The sequence below is a fragment of the Thunnus thynnus genome, chromosome 3 (assembly GCF_963924715.1).
Source record: "Thunnus thynnus chromosome 3, fThuThy2.1, whole genome shotgun sequence".
Taxonomy (NCBI): Eukaryota; Metazoa; Chordata; class Actinopteri; order Scombriformes; family Scombridae; genus Thunnus; species Thunnus thynnus.
The window spans coordinates 25,617,359-25,638,041 of NC_089519.1; the positions used below are offsets into that span (position 1 = coordinate 25,617,359).

The 20,683-nt window shown below is 40.0% G+C and overlaps 1 protein-coding gene across 3 annotated transcripts in view; it reads right to left on the minus strand.

Annotated features, from left to right (window-relative positions):
- The window catches only part of lrba (LPS-responsive vesicle trafficking, beach and anchor containing), a 190,899-nt gene that overhangs the window by 132,595 nt on the left and 37,621 nt on the right, over positions 1–20,683 (minus strand). For all 3 annotated transcript variants that reach the window (XM_067584975.1, XM_067584976.1, XM_067584974.1), the window contains exons 10-25: positions 19,674–19,807; positions 18,562–18,670; positions 18,017–18,169; positions 17,406–17,574; positions 16,955–17,034; positions 16,247–16,309; positions 15,519–15,616; positions 15,070–15,162; positions 13,960–14,068; positions 13,475–13,556; positions 11,247–11,370; positions 10,909–11,101; positions 3,263–4,702; positions 2,891–3,099; positions 2,064–2,217; positions 1,147–1,327 (exon numbers count right to left, since the gene is read on the minus strand). In XM_067584975.1, coding sequence (XP_067441076.1) covers positions 1,147–1,327; positions 2,064–2,217; positions 2,891–3,099; positions 3,263–4,702; positions 10,909–11,101; positions 11,247–11,370; positions 13,475–13,556; positions 13,960–14,068; positions 15,070–15,162; positions 15,519–15,616; positions 16,247–16,309; positions 16,955–17,034; positions 17,406–17,574; positions 18,017–18,169; positions 18,562–18,670; positions 19,674–19,807 — 3,391 coding nt within the window. The remainder of the gene's footprint in view (positions 1–1,146; positions 1,328–2,063; positions 2,218–2,890; positions 3,100–3,262; positions 4,703–10,908; positions 11,102–11,246; positions 11,371–13,474; positions 13,557–13,959; positions 14,069–15,069; positions 15,163–15,518; positions 15,617–16,246; positions 16,310–16,954; positions 17,035–17,405; positions 17,575–18,016; positions 18,170–18,561; positions 18,671–19,673; positions 19,808–20,683) is intronic.

Genomic DNA, 20,683 nt, shown 5'->3' on the forward strand with positions numbered 1-20,683 from the left:
ATGGGCTCGCTTTTTCCATTAGGACTACTCTTTCATACAACCATTTATAAAAAGAGAGGGGGAGGGAGGGGTGGAGACGCTAAAACCTTGTTACAGTCTTCCAAAATCAGATTAGGTGCCAGCAATGGGGAGCACATACCTCATCAAATATTCATTTCATAACGGCTGCTTTCTAAAACTGGACCTGTAGTACAGTGGCATCCCTTTCCTGCGAAACCTCAACAGCGTAGGATGGTAGGATAATATTTGAGAGAAGAAGTGGTCTTTGTATTACAACTTTGCATTTTGACAGCCTTTTTGTTTTGCAACCTTCACTGTAATGAGTATCTAAAAGCAAAAACGGATACCTGGATATGCACCATTACATATATGGAGCAAAGCATGAAGAAATTATTTAAATCAGTGTAGAAAGTATTGCGCTGCTTCCACTCTGAGTGTGTGTGTGTGTGTGTACTGTGTTGTTCTGTGTTTGCTGAAAAGGTGCACCACCAATGAATAATGTAAGAATTTCAATATCTTTTATTCAGCTAGAGCGAGGCTTGGCTTTTTGATGCTGTCAGAGGAAACTTTAATAGCCTGGAACAGAAGGCAGAAAAAGGCCCCGGGCTACGCTGCAGTACAGTACAGCCAAGGCCATTATGGAGAACTCACTATATCATGATAGTAGCCATTTTAGAGTGTTGCCATGCAGTGGGGTTATAATAACAAGATAAGAGAGCGCCGATACGAGCAGAGTGAAAGAGGAGAGGGAATGAGAGCAGCGGAGGGAGATGGAGAGGGAGAAGGCAGAAAAGAAAGACAACGCAGAAGGGAGGGTCAAAAAGGCTACAGGGAGCCATGACTGGGGCTAATATAAGAGGCTACTGCCGGCTGATATGAGGTGGATCGATGAACAGGGGAGGACAGAGGGCTTGGTCGAAGGAGGAGATAAACAAAGGAAATTCAGTGAGGGGGAACATTAGTAGAAAGACAGCTAAACCTCTGACTCGCTACATTTTTTTTTATTTAAAAATAGGACATAAGAGGGAAAGAATGCATGAGATTAGAAGTAAATGAGCAGTTTCAGGAATATTGATTCCATTAAAATGAAAAAGATGGAGCAAGTCATGGGGAAAAATAACAAAACAAAGACTGCAGCGTGACTACCAAGACGAAGGCACTGTCGGAGGATGCCTCCTGACGACATGTTTTTCTCAGCTTCTATCTCGGAGAAGTTGAGGGAGCTGGCAAAGATGAGAACATCCACGAGGTTGATGAGCCGCTGTAAGAAGGTGACTGAAGCCTCCACTGCCAGGCCTTGGGATGGTTCAATGTTCTCTAGTTCATGCTGGAAGTAGAGAGAGGAAAAAATATATAGTAATTAAAGGATAAGTAAAAAAAAAAAAAAAAAAACAGATTGTTGATTCAGTAGATATTAAGTACAGATTAATTTTGGAAGATATTCTGTATATAAGATGATGAAAATTATATCTTCATTTTGTCCAGGTAATAGATAATAAATTAAACCTTTTATTTTTGACTTTTAGATTATGACTCAGACTAATGGCTAGAAGAACAAAAGTAAAATTACATGCAGATTTTATGCTGGCTCTAATCACAAAGACATTTTCCAGGAATTATAAATAAGAAACAAGCATTACAATTACTTCCAATATAAAATATACCTAAACATGTATGGTATGGCACAGTTATATTGTAAACACATCACAATGACACACTATTTACAATAAAATTGGAATTTATAACCTCTACTTTTAAATTTGGTTACATAGCACAAACAACTAAATTATAATGGAATTGAACATCAACCCGTTTCTTCAACAGGCCGGCAAAGTCATTGGCAGAAGCAAAGAATCATGTAAGACGGCCACAGTCACCGAGGTCAGACAACACAAAAACAAACTAACAATGTTAGGAAGGGGCTAACTGTAGTCTAATGTGATTGGGAAAGGTCATTGAGGATGAATAGCTTCCTGTGATTGGAGCCATCAGCTACATATGCTGCAACCATAGACAAGTGTACACACACACACACACAAAGCAACACACATCAGGAGACTCACAGAAGAAGAGGTGGCAGCAGAAAGCAGAGGTAAAATGCCTCCGCAAGCCATGATGAGGTTGTCCACCACCTGGGAGATGAGGTGTATACTGTTGTGGACAAATACGACGTTCTCACTGCTGTTCACAAAATCCAAAATTGTCTTTGTGGAGTGACTGAAGAGAAGGAGGAAAATAAAAAAAATGTTTTTGTTACTGAAACACAAAGTAGTGCTTCCACAGCAGCAGAAATAACACAAACTTAAAATGAAACCAGTGTGGAACAACACTTACAGCATCTATTACTTGGACATTTAATTTACTTGGATAACTTAAATAAGACCCTACAGATCAGAGAGTGTTTATAGCTCTACCTACAGTAGTTGCACTACTAAGCTTCTTGGATATAAATATCCTACTTCTTTACAGAAATGTTTCCAGTGCATTGGTCTACACTTTCAAGTCTGATGTAAAGGGTCCTCAATGACAAATTAATTCCATTGCATCAACAGAGACTTTAGTTCAAGCTTAATGTAGAGTACATTGCAGTACTGTTTTGTGCAAAGATTTTGGTTAATAAAAAGATTGCTGGCCACTATTTTTCCTTCCCTTTAAATGAATAAACATGTAAAGAGAAACTCCTACAATTGAAACATCCCAGCAACAAAACTAAGACTTGCGAAAGACTCTTTCAGACGCCCCTCGATGAGCAGACGGCTCGTGAGATTAAATCTTCCGCCTGCTCCTCAGAGACACAGAGTCAATAAATCTTTATTCCATTAATCAATTAACAAAATTATTGTTAGCTCAAGGCAATAGTAAAGTCACCGTCAGCGGATTGTTACCCTACCTCCTCCACATCTGGACATCTGTCTCAATAGCGAAGAGCAGGTCAGTGAGGAGGCGTTGGTGCATGTGGGACCAGCGGAACTCTGGGATACGAAACATGGTGGAACGAGGGGCTGAGGTGCCGCTCTCTCTCGGCTGGCCTGCAGACCCTCCTGCTGGTGCTGGTGCTGCTGCTGCTGCCGCCGCCGCTGGCTGGCCTTGGCTTGTTTCCTATAGACACATTGGCAACACGGAAAGCAGTTATAGGGACTGAAACTGTCAATTTTGTCTATTTGATTCTTCAGAAAAATATACATATTAATCTACTGTATATAACACGACTGAATGAAATCTATAAATTAAAATTAGAGAAATGAATCAAAGAGATGCATACTGTTGTATAGGTCTCCTTCAATTCGAGCCTCTCTGTGTCTAAGGCCACATTAGACACGTCAAGTCTAGCAATTTTGATCTCTTTGGTCTTGCCGTCTGCACTTTTCTGGGTGTCAGAGCTGGAGGTGGCGGTGCTACTGTCTGGGGCACCGGACAGGGTTTCCTCCCCGGTAGTGCAAGGGGTTTCCGAAGGTTGGCCAGGTGAGGTGGAGACGGAGTCTGACGCTGCTGCGACCTCCTGGGCTGTAGAGGGCAGTGTGGGATCTGCGGGCTGCTGGTCTGCAGTAGCGGTTTCAGCGATGGAGGAAGACTGATCCTCTTCAACTATTTCTTTTGGTGATTCTGTCATGTTTTGTTCAGGTGTTGCAGCTGGAGTCGTTTCCACCTTCTGACTCTCTAAATCGGACATCTGTTTACTTTCAGTTTCTTCACTCTCTTCAGTTTTTTCTTCCATTGTAACCTCTTGTTTTTCATCTTTTTCTTCTTCTTTTTGAAACTCCTGTCCTTCATCTTTCTTGCCTTCATCATCTTCATCGTGTTTATCTCCCTCCTTTTCCACTACCTCCACTTCCTCTCCGGCAGCAGCAGAAGCATAAGAGGATTCTTCTTGGCTATCATCAGCATCACTAGGGTGGATCTGGTCACTAACAGACGACACGTCAACCAAGTCCTCGTTGAAGACAGAGGCTCCACCCAGCACACTGTTCTCCAGACAAGACGTCGTCTCGGGGGACGTTTGGTCATTCTTACTTTCTTGCTCTGAAGTCACTGGAAGCTCTGTGTCTGCTTCATTTAAAGAGTCATCTGTCATGGAGTTTGATGATTCACCTTTGTTATGTTCACTCTCAGATTTTTCGTCATCTGTTGCAGGTGTTTGTGTGTCGTCACTCACAGATGTTTTAGCAGAGTCTTTGACCACTTCAGCTGCCTTCGTTTCAGGCTGGTCGCTAACTGATGTTTGTAGATTATCGGTTTTCTCAGTGGAAGCCTCAGTCACTGGTTCCTGTGTGTTGGTTTCTTCACTCAGTCCGTCTTTATTAATTTGTTGTATCACAGTATCTTCAGTCTCTTTCCCATCACCTGAGCCATCTGGAGAAGACTCCTGAACCAGTTTTTCGTCTTCTTCTTCGGCCTGCGCCAAGATGTTGGACACAGTGACGGATGTGTGTCCCCGTTCATCAGCAGCCTCCAGTTGGCTAGAGGTGATGGTGGAACTCGATGCTGAGTCAGGGGATTTCGGGGACAGCTTGTCCACTGTCAGCTCAATGACAGTGGAAGGAGCGGTCTCCTCTGCAGGTGGCCCATTAACACATTCCGCGGTCTCCGAGCTTTGGCTGGCACCAGAGACGGTTCGGACAGTGCTGAAAGAGCCTGCAGACTCGTGCCGCTGGTACTGACGGAACATGCGGGACAGATTCTCTTTGTGCTGCTCAAAGGTTACCTGCAAAACACACATAAAAAAAATATTACAATATATGAAACAGTACTGGTTTATGGCATCACAAATCTACCAGATTGGTCTGTCCTTTAATTAGTCAATGGATAATTCTGTTAACAACAACTTGGGTTCCATTTCTGTAATTGTGGCCATCATTTCTATCAGTTACATTAACATTGTTCCAATCAAAGTAATTGCTCAGATTTAAGAACAGGGCAACATCCGACGGGGCAAGACAGAGAGATTATTAACAAGCCAACTGTTTAGCTAAATTTATTTGGAGATCTAACCAAAAGTGAGCCTACCCAAAATGTCAATGATAATCCCGACATTGAACAGGAAAACTGTGTGCATACAACTACGCTACTTACAGGAAGTCTATAACCGTGGATGTTTGCAACAGACAGTTTTCATAATAATTGTAACATTCACCTTTGTTTTCTCTTCCAAACATGTAGCATTTTCAAATAAAAAGAACTTGGGGGTTTGTTTAAAACCTGAATCATCACCTGACTGCTTTTCTTTCTTGCCCCATTGAATTTCATCTTAATATTGCTGCACTTCCAGATTTCAGCAATTAACTTGGTGACTATAACCATTTTATTACTACTACTACAATTATTAAACAACAAAAATATTAACTGAAATTATCCTTTAATTAATTTTATTAATTAACTTTAATTAATTTTAAGTGTAGTTTCTTTAATACACTTTTGTTGGAGAGCATAGAAAGGCATCATTAAATGCTGCATCAATAGGACATTTACACATCACAGTAAAATGAAAATCACCACAGCTGTTAGTTGATGATCCATGTCATAAACTATTCAAATACACTGTTGATGATTCATGTTATAAACCCATCAAGATACACTTTAGTGGTTACTTCATGATGTACCTCTGTAGTTCCTCTCTTTAACTGATATCCATTGGTTAAACTTTTGGTCTTTTAATGATCTCTTCAGACTTCAAATTGAAAGCAACAGATTCTCAAAATGCTGTTTAGTTTTCACCTAATTTCTACATGTAACCACTGGGACCATTTGTGGGTAACTGCGCCATATTTAAAACTTTTCCTCTCTTTCATGTACAGCTGCCCACGGCCTATTAACCGCTATCAGTCTCCTTACCATCTGATATGGGTAGACTAGACTGCTAGTCTATAACGACAATGGTCTGCAGTGGCATTTGAGGAAGAGCCCATCCATGTAAGCAGTCATAGATTAGCAGTAGATACTATTAGTGTGTGTCTGTGAGCTGTGCTGAGTGCGTGTCCAGCATCGGCAAATCCTCCCACGCCTAATTTAAGACCCTGCATTAATCACTGGGCTTGGAGGACAGAAAGTCAAAGATGGGTTGGTGGAGGGGAGGGGGGTGGGGGGGGTGAAACTAGACCCACTTTGGTGCTTTTTTACCTGAGGCTATTTGGACAGGAGGAGAGAGAGAGAGAAAAACAAAGAAAATTAAAAAGCCAGAGATCAAAAGGCTGAAGAAAAAAAAAAAAAAAAGAAATTGCAAAAGAGGAAGAGAAAGAAAGTGAGTCATTGAGAGAGGAAGAAAGGAAAGGGAGAGAAAGAAGCTGATTATTTGTAATTAATTAGGCGTTATTGTTCTAAATTAGCCTGCTACACAGGTGCTCATTAATCTTCTGTAGTAGGAAGCAGTGATTGGTAATCCATAGCTGTTTCTGAGTGCACAGCCTGTTCTAAATGCACCAGTCGTCCATCTCTTTCTCTCTTCCTCCGTCTCTCCCAGTGATCACACAGCAAGACCTTCTACCCCATTAGTTTGAGCTTAATTTGACATTTAGCATTTTTAGCAATTAAAAGGCTACATTCAGAGCGCAGCTCCGATGGAAATTATGCAGGAGAGCAGTGTTGCACATAACGTCATAGATTCAGGATGCAGTCTGTACATTAAGATGATGTATGTTGGCCTTAAATGGGGCTCTGTAACAGATCCAGTTACCATTAGACAGAGGTAGTATATGTCTCTGTGGTTTTTAAAAGAGCGTTTAGCCTTGCTACAATATATAGAAACTGCCTTGGGTGGCTAGGACATCAGCGCTGATCTAATCTAATTTAATCCTACTCCATGACTCGGCCTGGCCTCAGTGGGGTATGGAAAAATGTTATGGTAATGTACAAAAACATGGTGGGCCTTTCTAACGTGACAGGTAACATGGTATTAACTGGGCACAGCATGGCCAGCTTATACAAAAGATTTGAAACGCCTGGGATGGGGGCATTATAAACAAAAATACATTTCAATACTTCAATACGGCTAGTTACTATTTTCATTTCTAACTCAATTCTTTTTGACAAAAGATATCACGTAAAAATCAACAAACAGAAACAGAAATAAAATCCCCATTTTCCTGTAGTCGAACAGTATCGACTGCATCAGATATCAGCTATCGCATTTCCAAAACAAAGCAAACAGAAGCTACAACTTTGTCCGCACGTCTGTGCAGTATAACAGATCCAGAATAAGCAAAGGCCCCACACCACAATCTGGTAGGTGAGGGTCGGGGTGGCAAAGTGCTGATCTTGGGAGACCCCCGCAGTAGGAGCCTGGGAGTCCCCATTTAGATCAATAGATAGAGAGCAACCACAAAACAAAGGGGAAATGGGGAGGGCAGCGTGGCTCTAATCCGATTAGCTAAATGCAATTCCTCCTCCAAAATCAATGTCATCTGCTACTGCGGAGCTGGCTGTGTGGTTTTGCTCTTGTTCGCAATATCTTCATTTCTCACTCCCTGTTTAAACACTTTTCTTCTTAGTTTTTCCTCCTGCCCATCTGATTCAGTGATATGCATACATTCCTTATCTGTAATGTCTATCGCAGTCATAGTAAGATAAGCTTGCGCAAAGATCCCTAGTGAGGAGTCTTGCGGGCTAAATAAGCCATCGTTTGATTATTATACATTTCACGTTGAGATTTTAATAATTACCTGAGAATTACAGGGTAGTAGATCAAAGTCATGGATACTAGTTCTTGGGCTACTGGGTAGCACAGACGATATTTGATGCATGGCTATTGTCTAGCATTGGTTTTTTCAATGTTCTGACTTCTCCTTTCTTTGTCCACTTGTCAATGCGCCGATCTGAAACCCTTCTGCCAAGAACAACAGCTCGAATCTTGTGTATGTAATGTCTCAATAACCTCAGACCGCACCAGCTTTACTGAAAAACAATTCCATCATTAACTAAAAAAGGCTGATTTGATACAATTAAACTCAATTCTTCCAAAAACGCTCCACTTCTAAAGTTACTTATAGAATTAGCAGCTCATACATTCTATTTTCTCAAAGATCTGTTGGCTCATTTCTGCTCATATTTATCTTTGTGGTAAAATGTCTGACAGGTATAATGAAGTTAGCTGACAGTGGGAGTCTGAAGGACAGAGGGACCTTCACGCCTCGATCTCTCTCTTTGGGAGAACTCCTTGTTCTCGGACTGATTTGTGTGCAGAGATGGACGAGGGGCACCTTGGGTGGGTGTGTGGGCTGTGAGTGGGAGGGCTGTTGTGTCAGCGTGCCCACCTGCAAGAACATCTGTCTTTTCAGAGAGACACATATGCAGATACACTTGCAGTACTTGTTAATGACTGACATAAGGATACACAACACAAGCATGCACACACACACACACACACACACACGGAGCAACCCAAAACACACAGACTTTTTAATTCTCACAAATCTTACATTTAGTTGTTAGTGCCTCTTGTTAGTTATTATTTGCCGGTATAAAAATAAAAGTAGGAATAAAATGGAAGCTATCTTAATCATGTACCTTAAATAATTTGAAAAATGTAAAAATCAAAAAAAACATGATACAGAAAACAATAATGCATTAATGGAGACTGCAGTTCAAACATTATGAGTCATGGGCAATTTCTCTACTATGTAGACTGTCTCTATTAGCAGTGGGGTGAAATCACGCATTTAGCATAGGCCATGTCATCTCTATACATGCCAAGCTGACAATTTTACCAGTTTGACACAAGACAAACCAAATCATAAAGCCTACGTAAGAAAGAAGCGTTCAAATATGTATTTGTGAACACACATATGCACTTATCAAGAGGCTCCCAGTGGGCTGGTTGTATTTATGAGGCCTTGTTTCTCTGATTGTTCTCGCATGGTTCCGATGAATATTCAATGGGCTCGGAGAGAGAAGGGCTTCCTAGAGCCCGAGAGAAAAGGAGGGTAAAGAGAAAACGTGCCCGCTAACTCACATCCGCACAAACACAGACACGCACATACACACGATTGTACACACACACACACAGACATACAATCATGCACACATACACAGCCCTGCAGCAGTGGGAGGAGAGAGCAACAGTGACAAACAGCTTCGGTGCTACAAAGGTGGCAGGAAATCTATCAAACGGGACAATAAAATTGCAATTGAGTTTCTTTAGCTTTTTTATAGCAGATGCATGTATCTTGGTGGCTAGCACCCACCGCAACTATCCGATTCACAGGCGGGTTCCCTGCACTGTGTGTACGTTTATGTGTGCTTGTGTGTATATCTCACATCTTACAAGTGCTTGGGGTTTATTCACACACAGTTTGTGAGCGAAATTTCGTTGTTACACGAGTGCAGTGTTACTAGAGCCAAGGAGAAACAGCATTAATCTTGTGCAATTATAGGAAAAAAAGGCAATTACAGCCTGTCGTTTACAAAGGAGAATAAACAATTTCTGCACAACACCAAACTAAACACTTTATTACATTGCAAAGTGAAACCTAAACACACTCCAGCAATATGTACAGACGAAAGGACAAAAGTCCTTCATCAACAAGATGTTATTCATAAATAGCCAAAATCTCAGATGATTATATTTACACTACGATTTTTTGTCACTGCCAAACAGAAATATCAAAATCACACTTTCTATATTTATAAGCAGATGCATTTTAAACTTGGGATAACAAAACTGGATTTTTTTTTATTATTTTAACAATACCACCTACATAAACATGTTATATTTTCATTGTCACAGTTTTACTGACACTGCAACACTATATATCAAGCAAATTTTTCTTGTTGCGTAGTCATCTTTTTGACTGTCATACATCAAATACCGTCCTTGTCTGCCACTGTGGAAAATTTCCTTAAGCCTCTGCATGTACATGTTTTATTTTCACTGCAGGTTAGTTCTACTGTGTTCAGAGATATGGAGAGATGTTGGGAGTTCAGAGCATCCAGCATTCAACACACACACACACACACACACACACACACACACACACACACACACACACTGTCCTGTTAACTGCCGCCTTCATACTGATCATCTCCCAGGCAGTCTGTCTGTGCCCCCTACTGGACGCCGACGCTCACAGCACCCACGCCACGGTGAAGCGTCTCATATCACAAGCACTTCTTTAACTCAACCTTCAATCTGCCAGGCTTAAAAACCCCCCAGACCACAATCTGACACCAACCTCAATTACTTCACTGCTTTGGAACAGAGTAGCGTAATATGATATCAACACTGAATTTCTAAAGCAGTATTTTGAATTCAGCTTTTGGAAATAAGAAGTGCCAGAAGTTTATTTTTATCTGTGCAACGTGAAAGAAAAGAGACTCTATACATAAATAAAGAATGGAAGGGCTGCTGGACTCGTTCTCATTGGTTTATAGTGCAACTAGGTTTTAAATGATCACTGTATGGCTTCCATAGCTTAATCTGATGGGCACTGAGAGGCAAGGTTTAATTACTATGCTGGTCTATGCTGCAAGTTAGAGGGTTCAGACGATTATGCTCTCTAATTTCTTATTTGATGAATTGCATTATGTCAGATTCAAACTAAACATATGGGTGACAGAGCTGATGGCTTTGACTGAATACTGCTGTTCGTTTGGCTGGAATCAAACTGAGGAGCAGGGTAAGTGCAAAGACGTGGTTACGGTCATGAGGTGAATGTTTAGGCTGACAATACTGCAGCAAGATTTGAGTGTGTGTGTGCGTGTGTGTGTGTGCGTGCTTGTGTTTACTACAGAAAGATAAAGAGCGTGTGAGCTTAAACAAAGAGAAACAGAAACGAAACACAAAAAAAAAAAAAAATGTAAAAATGAAACAGATGAGGAGATAGAAGAAGATCCACAGAGAAAGATAAACAAAGCTGTGGATAACCTCTGCGTGTGTGTGTGTGTGTGTGAGGCGTGCATGGTTATAATGAGCGCTCTGACCTTGGAGTGGGTGATGGACAGGGTGTCCACCCAGACGCGCCAGCCGCCCCACTCATATTTGATGGCGTGGTAGAGCAGGATGCGGAAGATGGCGTACACCATCTCCGTGATTTTCTGCTCCTCGTTGTTTCGCGGGTTGATGAAGCACAGAGAGAGCATCCACTCCTGCCACACCGAGCACTGCAGCAGGCTCCTGAAACAAAAAAAAAAAAAGCATACACAGCTATAGTATGAGAAGGTGGTGTAGGGCTGAATGTGAATCTCACGAGCACGTAAACACAGTTCAGACTTGTGTGTGATGTAGTTCTCGATTCCTGTGAAACAGGCTGAATTCTTACCTGCGGTTCTCTCGGCTGTTATTGAACAGTTTGATCATGTCTGACAGAAAAACCCTGCGCACCTCCATGCTCTCGGGGGATGGGGGAGAGTTCTTCAGCAGAGCAGCTATTACCTTCAGAATCTCTAAAAAAAAACATTAAACAGAATGGATATATTTCTGTTAAAATAAAAATATTCATAGAGTTACATTAAAATATACAGTGCATGTAAATAAGATACTTCTCCGTGTCTGTGTTGTCCATTTTGTAACATAATACATTATGGCAAGCTTGTTTTTTCAAGGCTTGGATTTGGAAACATTCAGCATTCTGCTAAGACATAAAACTTGCTTTTTGGGCGCAGAAAAGGAAACTGTACAAATCAACAACTAAATCATACATTGGTCTCAACATGTGCAAATCATTGTGTCACAAACTATCTGAACTCCCAGCTGTACACACCTGAAAATCTGTGCCTGTGGTAAGAAAAACATAACAGAGGAGAAATATAAAAGTCCGGGCCATTGATCTTTATCATACTGTAATGGTTTTGGTATTGTTTCAAATGAGAGAGCCAGAGTCGCAGGCCCTTCTGGAAGGCTTAGCTTTCGGTTAAACCAAAGAGACTGACTGTTTAGATTAATTATCTAGGCAATGTCAGTGTCCATTTACTTTGAGTAGAGAGACGGCAGGGCTTGGATTTCACTTGTCTCTTCAGACCTTGGCGCTAACCGATGCCCCCTTGCCCCGGCAGACGGTTGTGTTGTTTCTACGCCTTAGTCACTCAAATTATGAGTCGCTGAACCTTTACCGCCAGAAAATTACCCCAGCATGTACCGGGAATGAGGATGGAGGGATGGCGTATTCCCTTCTTTTTTCCATTTGCTCTTGGTTCCTTTCCCTTGAGTTAATTTGAGGGAAACAGTACTTCCTCGGTTTGTTTGATTGGCTCTGACGTTACTAAAGACTGCAATCAGGGGGCCATTTTGGGAGTTTGTCACAGATTAAATCAAGAGAATGCACAGCAAAGGAGAAACAGACCACCGCTCTATGTTCCATAGAATGTGCTCACATGTACGAACCCATACAAGGTTTCTATGATATATACCGCCTGTCTAGGATGGTTGGGTAGAAGAGTTTTTAACACAATAAAGGCTTAAGATAATCAATGTGTGACTACAGCAGGACCTTGTCAGATTAAGGCTGGTTGGAAGTAAACCTTGGTTGTGATTATACCAAGTGCTTGGATTTCAAACTGATTAAAGCCGTTTTGTATGTGTGTGTGTGTGCACAAAAGGTGCGTGTGCCTGTGCAGGAGCATGAGCATAAAAGTGAGAGGAAAGTTTTCTTTTCATAGCTGAAATGAATACTTAAGATTTCACCATAAGAAAAAAATGTTGTGAGCTGACGTGAAATTTGAGGTAAGTAAATTATAGAATGGCAACATTGATCAAAGCCCGGAGTCGCCATTTCAGCTGGTTATGTTGCGGCATATAGAAAATGATTATGCACTTTCTTCTTGTAATTATGCACTGGTAGAAAACATAAATAAAACTGCGTGTGTGCTAGTATATACAGTAGTAATATAGTATATAGTAATACATATACGTACGCAAAGTATGTACATAGTTATTCAGGTCATAAATAATATTGATTACATGTTATGTTTAATTACATGCTATGATCATTGTAACAAATATTTCATCTTTAATTATAAAATACATACAACAAAAAGGTAACATGGATAGACTAAGTTTGAAGGTAAAATAATAATAACATTTCGCATTATTTACTCCAAATGATTTATACAAATGCATTAAAAACAATAAATTACAAACTCACCTAAATATTATTGGATAATTGATTGAATTAATTTAATACATACATCTGTTTCATAAGCATATAAAATATTAATAAACTGAATTAAGTGACGTCATAATTTCATTACATTTATCATTCCTTTATGTGTAAATTAATCCTGACAAAACATGATACAGAGAATCAATAAAACTAGCACATGTGTATATATTTTATCTAGCTATCCTCATGCTAGGTTTACATCAGAGGTTCAGTTGTATGAAAATACCCTCTGGCTGCAAAATTTATGTCGTTCATTTGTTTGACTGTATATAGCAATCGCACGGTTCCATGGGGAATATCCTCCAGTGCAGTATGGAGCAATAGGTATGTAGAGGGTACGCTGCAGGGAATGATTTAGGAGAGTAGTGTGGCGCAGAGGAGGCACTTACGTGGGTTGAGAATCTTCACAGTGGAGTCGGGGTCCGGATGCTGTTTATGGATCACTTGAGTACAGATCTGCTCTGTAAGAATCTACCGAGGGACGGAGAGGGAATTCAAGTCATAAATATCTACATAGGTCTTAACAATAACAGGGAAACAAACTACACAATAGATACACATAGCTATGTTTATGTTTCACCATCATGTTGTATATTGCTAAATAATTGTCAAATCCAGTTTCTGCAGGTGGTCGGCCATACAATTTATTGTTATGTATAATTCGTTAAATATTTATATTGAGTAGTAAAGGCAAAATTGGAAGAAACAGTAATCTAATAAGGCAAACATTTTAAACTGCTATAATTCATACACACATACCACATATTAAAAATAAATACTGTCATGCAGTTGAACATAAATATTTATTCGGGCAGTTGTGGACCATTTCTGTCTTGTAAGCGCAGGCCTCGAGTGTGAACGTAGGCCGACTGACCTCAAAGAGCACGTTGTAGGTTGTCATGGTGAACTGGTTGGAGTTGAGCATCAGGCGTTCAGTGAGCAGGGAGAAGAGGCCGTGACTCAGCATAACCTCCGATTTCCTCCTAATTAGGACATTAGGAGGTCAAAGGTCTGTCAGTAAACATGACTTTGCTGTATCAGAAAGTAATGCAATGCATTTTTTTTTAAACTGGTACATACACAACTGGCTTAATATAACTGCACAGAGATAGCACAATGTATTTTTTATCTCAAAAGTAATACTGAATAATATTCAAACAGTCCTATATTATTGTAAATTTTTTAAAATGACAAGGGCAAAATCTGGAGTTTCTGATGAGTCAAATAATTGCAACGGTTGAAATCTTTAGCAGTATAAATCAGCTGAGCTCCAGCTGATGTTTGACACGGAGGAAATGAAAAAGAGAATCCCCGCTGACTAAGTAAGAGCAGTCCCTCACAGAAAAGTCTTTGTCGCTTTCATCTCTGATCATGGATCAGTTCCATCTTTAGTGTTATAAATCAGCTAAAAAACTGTGCACTGTTTGCAGAGTGCCTTATAGTCAATCTTGCATTTGGATCACAATGCTGTTGCCAGCAGGGCAAGACTAGAGTTGTTTCTGGTACTACGATTGCAGCATAAGGTGCGCACATTATAATTGGTGGTTATTGGTAAAAACTAAGTGGGGAACATCTTACAATATGACCTGAACATCAATCAATAAAGCAATAACACTGAAATAACACAGTATATGTACTGCTCATTAGACAAAATGGTAACCTACAAGTGTCACATTTATGTCAGTAGAATGCACAAAATAAAAATACGGCAGGTTTGGTCAAATGCAACATTTTTTTGTTTTTTTTTTTACAATTTTATCCATATAAGAGCGACAGATTCTTCTGCACACTGCAATACTTTACAGTAGCTCTGTAACTATAGGGAACATTTGGAAATGGACTTTGTCATACATAAAATTGATTGCAGTTATTTCATATTTTATTAATATCAAAATTGTGTGTGTTTATGAATAATTTTAAAATCTACAACCTCTTAAGTCCAGGAATATATTCATGTGTATTTTAGCTTTTTCACTGTACTTACTTTGGTGGCAAGTGTCTCAGGAAGTAGCCCATCACTTTGAGTGCCTGCACTCTTATTCCTTCACTTTTTGATGCCAAAAGCTTGTAAATCACACTGTAAAAAAAGACAAAAATTCAATTGATGTTTTAAATCAATTAAAAATAAAAATACATATTTAAAATGCACAATATTTTACACACTTGCAGCATTTCATTAGAGATTTAGCTGTATATACCATGTACCATGTTCATGCAAAACACATTTCTATTTTCAAAACAGAATTTGATCTGTTGTTAATTTAAACAAAAACAATGAATGCATACAGTATCCACCGTAAAAATGTTACATAAAGCTACAGTAATACAAGACTAAAGTTATCAACTCCACTTTTGACCATTTTGACACTGAGTAACACTGATAAAGCTATCAGTACATATGTAATATGCATATGCATATAATATGATCATTACCGAATCCCATTGCGCTGGTCAAAGGCCTGGACCATGGACCCAGGATGTTCAGACATCAGAGCCACCAACAACTGCAGCACATCCATGAGATTGTCATCCTGTGGGACAAAGAGAAGGAGACTTGAGGCTACTGTGGTAAAACTGCATCTAGTAAAGCTGAATTAGATCAGCTTCCATGGTGATATTTTAAATTATGAGGAAGATACAGTATAAGTCAGTTTTCTATGTCAAGGCAGATATATGTGTAGTTATTTACTGCTGTTTATTCTTGTAATATATAGTAGTGGTGGTAGCAGCAGTAATGGTAGAACATAGTGAAAATTCAGTAGAAATAATGCAATACATTATACACGTCTGAACTAAAGGATAACAATATGTGCTCTATAAATTCAAGGGTTGCTACATAACAGTGGTTTTTTTGAGCCATGTTGTAATGACCCCTTATTCTTACATAGTTTTATTGTGTAACTGACCAAACTGACTGATTCATTTGTTATGCATCAATCCACTGTAAACAAAACCACTTCTGTCAGGACCTCTAACTGGCAAACTTGGAAAAATAACAAGAAACAGTAATTCTTCTTTGAGCAACAGGAATTGTTTGCTCCTGCTCTGCATATCAGGTGGTGGGAAGACACAATACAGTACAGAAGTGTTATGATGCCACCTAGTGGTGAGCTTTCGGCTGCTCATTGTTGCATGAACAAAGGTACTGTATGCGTCCCTACCTCGTGCATGGTAAGGAGGTAGTTGAGGATACTCTGTAGTTCGTCTTCCTTGACTCCATGATCCTAGAATATATTTGCACAGATTATTTCACCACTGTGAAAACACAAACTTGATTTGTGAGAGGAGGTGCACCACTGAGAAACTTGGGAAAAGATGTAAATTCAACTAATTACAACATTATGCAGTTTTATGGTTCAATATAAAAGACACAAAGGAAAAGTTCAGTTATTTCCCCTTAATATCCATTTATTAGAAGTGTTTGATTGCTTTTCAAAAAATAAATAAGTCCAAGATTATAAATATGCAGGGGTTTTTTTTACACTTACATGCTAATTAAATGCTTTACATGCCAGTTTGAATAAACCCTTCAATTAAAAAAATGTATGCACCTACATTATTAAGTGTATAACAAATTATTGGCCAACAGACAGCTGTAGTGAAAGCTGAAAGCTTTAATCCCCTCACTGACATCTAAAAGTTATTATATTATGGGTTGACCAAGAGTAAACTATGTTTGCTGTTGTGTAAAGTGGCGGTTAGTTTGTTCTTACGCATACTGCAACATGTTGGCACCACTGCCAATGAAACACCAGCTACAGGAACCACTAGTAAGCATAATTCTGGCATCCAAATGTGCCACTTCCTCAGTTGTTTTAGCTGGGGGCGGGGGTGGGGGGTGGGTCTGGTTTTTGGTGTCATAAACATACCTTCATTATGAGCTGCTTGACAAACAGAAGCAGAAAGGCTCGCAAAGAAAGGATTTCCTTCTGGTTTGGCCTTGGACCATCTGAAAACCCAAAACAGCACACAATGACTGTTGAAAGTAGGCTAATAAATGAACAACTTGGCAAGATCCAGAAAGATAAGGCAAGAAATTCTAAAGGTCTATTTTTTTCTTGTAAAAGCAAAGTTCTGCACCTGATTTATTACTTGGAGTACTCGCAGTGAGTAAATGTGAGAGTGTGTGTTCGTATGTGTGCACACATTTCTGTGCAAATGCTCATGTCTGCATGTGAAATCTGTCTTTACACGCATGTCTTGATTACATATTTGAAAGGAGAGTGAGAAGAGGAATGGGAACACTATACATTAATAGCGTTACATTACTGTATTACATTATAAACACAGTTAATTTTTGCATTTTGTAGGCAGTCTCACCTAGGCCTTTGGGCATGACTCCGCTGCGGTCCTGAGGGTTGATAACCCAGTAGTAGTATTTCAGTGTATGCATGACCTGAAGCACAGTGCCCACCCTGCGAATGGCGTTATAGATGGTCACTGTGCTGATGAACTCTGTCGCCAGGTAAGTGTACAGTGTCAGTTGCACCTGCAGAAGATAAAGCACATATGAGAAATCACATATACTTACACACTTTAGAGTTTGAGTGGAATAATCCAGTTTTACTGTGTCCTTGTTTCTTGTTCCTATGAGAAGAACGTGGAGGATTCTAAGCCTCTAAGGGTTGTCGGCAACCCATTCTCACTTAAATAGCAGTCAGTGAGTCACAGGTGGAGGGATAACCTTGAACTCCTAGCTGAACTCTGAAACACTGAAAATAAAATCAGGGCAAGAGCATACAGAGCAAAAGAAGGTGATCTTGTCTCTGCAGATCTGTGAGTGTGCACATCTGTATGCAGTAACCAATATGTGTTTCAGTCTACATGTGAATGTGCTTATCTGCATCCCTTACAAATGTAACCAAATGTAAAATAATGTGCTACTGTGCATGTATGTGTATGCGTGTATTCAAACAGTATATTCATTTTACCTTGGCAGGGGCGTGGATCCAGATGGCAGGGTTGAACAGAATGTGGTCACATAGCTGCTTGAGCAGCAAGATGCCGTTCTGCAAGTTGCTAAGGTATCTGGAGAAGGCCAGCACAATGTCCAGGACGGGCCGCGTCACATGCACCTTGGAAGACTGGAGAACAGACAGGGAGACAAGGAGGCGGAAAGTGGCACAATAGGAGGTGGAAAAAGGAGGAGAGGATGATAGGTCAGTGAACGGAGTCGATGACATGGAAAGCAGAAAGGGGTGAATGAGGTGCAACACAGAAAGGGGAGATAAAGGACACATGCAGAGAAAGATGAGGAGCTCCTCTTCTGCCTAACAAGCACACGAGCCAGCTGTGACCTCTAAATACAGCTGAGGGAAAACAAAGTCCGTCTCATATTAAGTGTTGGTGTTGGTGTGTGCGTGTGTTAGTGTGTTTGTGGTGTTAAGGGAATACTGTGCTGGGTTCATTATGAGCGCAGGAAGATAGCTCTCTCGTGTATTTCTTTGCCAGCTGAGCCAAATTATGTTTGTCTTACCTTCTCCAAACTGTAGCCGATGACCAGAAAGCCTTTGCAGGCCAGGACCTGCTCTTGCATAGCCACTGAGTTCTTCAAGAGCTCCATCACAAAGGATAGCAAAGTGCAGCTAAGAGGTACACAGACAGACAAACAGCGACAGAGAGAGAGAGAGACAGTGACAATAATCTATGTAAGCTGCTGACAAAGTCCTGGCTGTGAAGGGCATATCCTACATGAAATGTGATTGAATGAGGGTGTTGTGTCTCCATTGTGCTGGGAGAACAGATTCTAGTTAGCATCACCTTTAGGGCAGCATACACAACAACAACGTTGCAGTTACAAGTAAAACGGCCTCACAGCTTTCAAACTCAGCAGGACATCAAACATATAACATATAACCTATTTTATGACTGCTTTTTAAACACTTACTGTAGTTTGAAAGTGATAGCACAAACAATTTTTGACAGACAGCTGAGGTACTGTATCTGTAAAGACAGCGGTAATAGACTAAAAACATAGGGCCAATTAAGAATGTTAAATAACAGGCTTTGTGAGCTCTTTGTATACCAGCCACATGTAGTGAGAACCTTTATTTTAGCCTGACATAATGTTATTTTACGCTAGTAAACAATTCAGCTCACCATTAACCATCAAGGGAAACACTAGGTTTAATATCATCTTAAAAATGAGGTAAATAATGTCACACATCTTCAAACTGTTTAAGTGGCTTGAAGTATTTAGCCAATTTAATTTCTTCTGGCATAAGAAAAACATTAATTAAGGTTATAATGCATTAGTTCAAGTTGTATATTGTAAGCAGAACATGATTGTCAGGATTGCCACTCAGCTGTTAAGTACAGCAGTAGCAGGAGATTCCATTATGCCTGAGCAGAAGTATAGCACTGCAGCGAACGTGACTGATTATGCTACTTTACAGCCATCAAACCAGCAGCCTAAATATTTACACTTTATATGTTCTACACTATCAGAATGGCTTGATACCAGAAAACAAAATAATGATAAACTTGAATGAAGGATAAACAAAAACTACAAATTGTTCCTTGAACATTTTAAGTGTGTGTGTGTGTGTGTGTGTGTGTGTGTGTGTGTGTGTTAGTGTTTATGGTTACCAGACAGAGGTGTCCAGCTCGTGGCTGGAGGGCTGGCAATAATCCAGCTGTGCAAACAGAGGGAAGAGGACCTGCACACCACCGATAGAGTGTATGCCACTCTGGACTGAATGAGTCACCACCGCTTTCACATCCTGTGCAAACAAACACACATGAATCCATATGACTACATTTAACATGTAACAGGGCCAACATTCATATATGAATCACACAAACATCTAATTCAGTCACAATATTTGTTCTTTTAATCACTGTGATGTGCAATAAATTGGTTCTATGTGTTGATGTATTTGAAAGAATACTAAATAATCACAAGTGAATAAAATACTGATACTTTATTGTACTACGACAATCTGCTTTCTATCCTAACAGGCACAAATCGTAATGGACTCTTTGAATCTTTGACCGCTAAAATGTACCTTAAACCTAACATATTTTTGTACTATAGCTTCTATAATAATTCCAGGTTATGGATATGCTCAGTGTTTGAGAGGGCAAATGATGCCATTCTGCAAGATGATGATTCAAGAACTCCAACTCAAGTGTTAACCCTTGGATTTTCTTTAGTTTTGTTAGTTTAGTTGACTACCGACATAAGAATGTCGAAAAACACAGGAAACGAGGCTGAAACTGATCATATTTTCTTTTAATATTTGGTAGTCTGGTGCATGAGCTGGTGTCTGTGTTGTTGTATTTTGCAACACCAACAGTGGCTTGACAAAACTTTTTCATCTCTATAGGATTGGAATTTCTGAGCATGGCATGGAAAAGCTGAAAATATAGGTCACATATTCATCCATATTTCACACTGTGTGCGAGTTTGTGTGGTGGATGGGGCATATGTTTTTGTGGCAGCAAAAGCTCCACTCACAAAGGAAACAAAGCATCTTCTTTGATGAGAGGGCATGAGAGAAAACTCAATTAGTGCTTGAGAAAAGAAAACTCAAAGTGAGTGAAGAAACAGTATTGTGTGAGTGAGTGCGTGTGTGTGTGTGTGTGTGTGTGTGTGT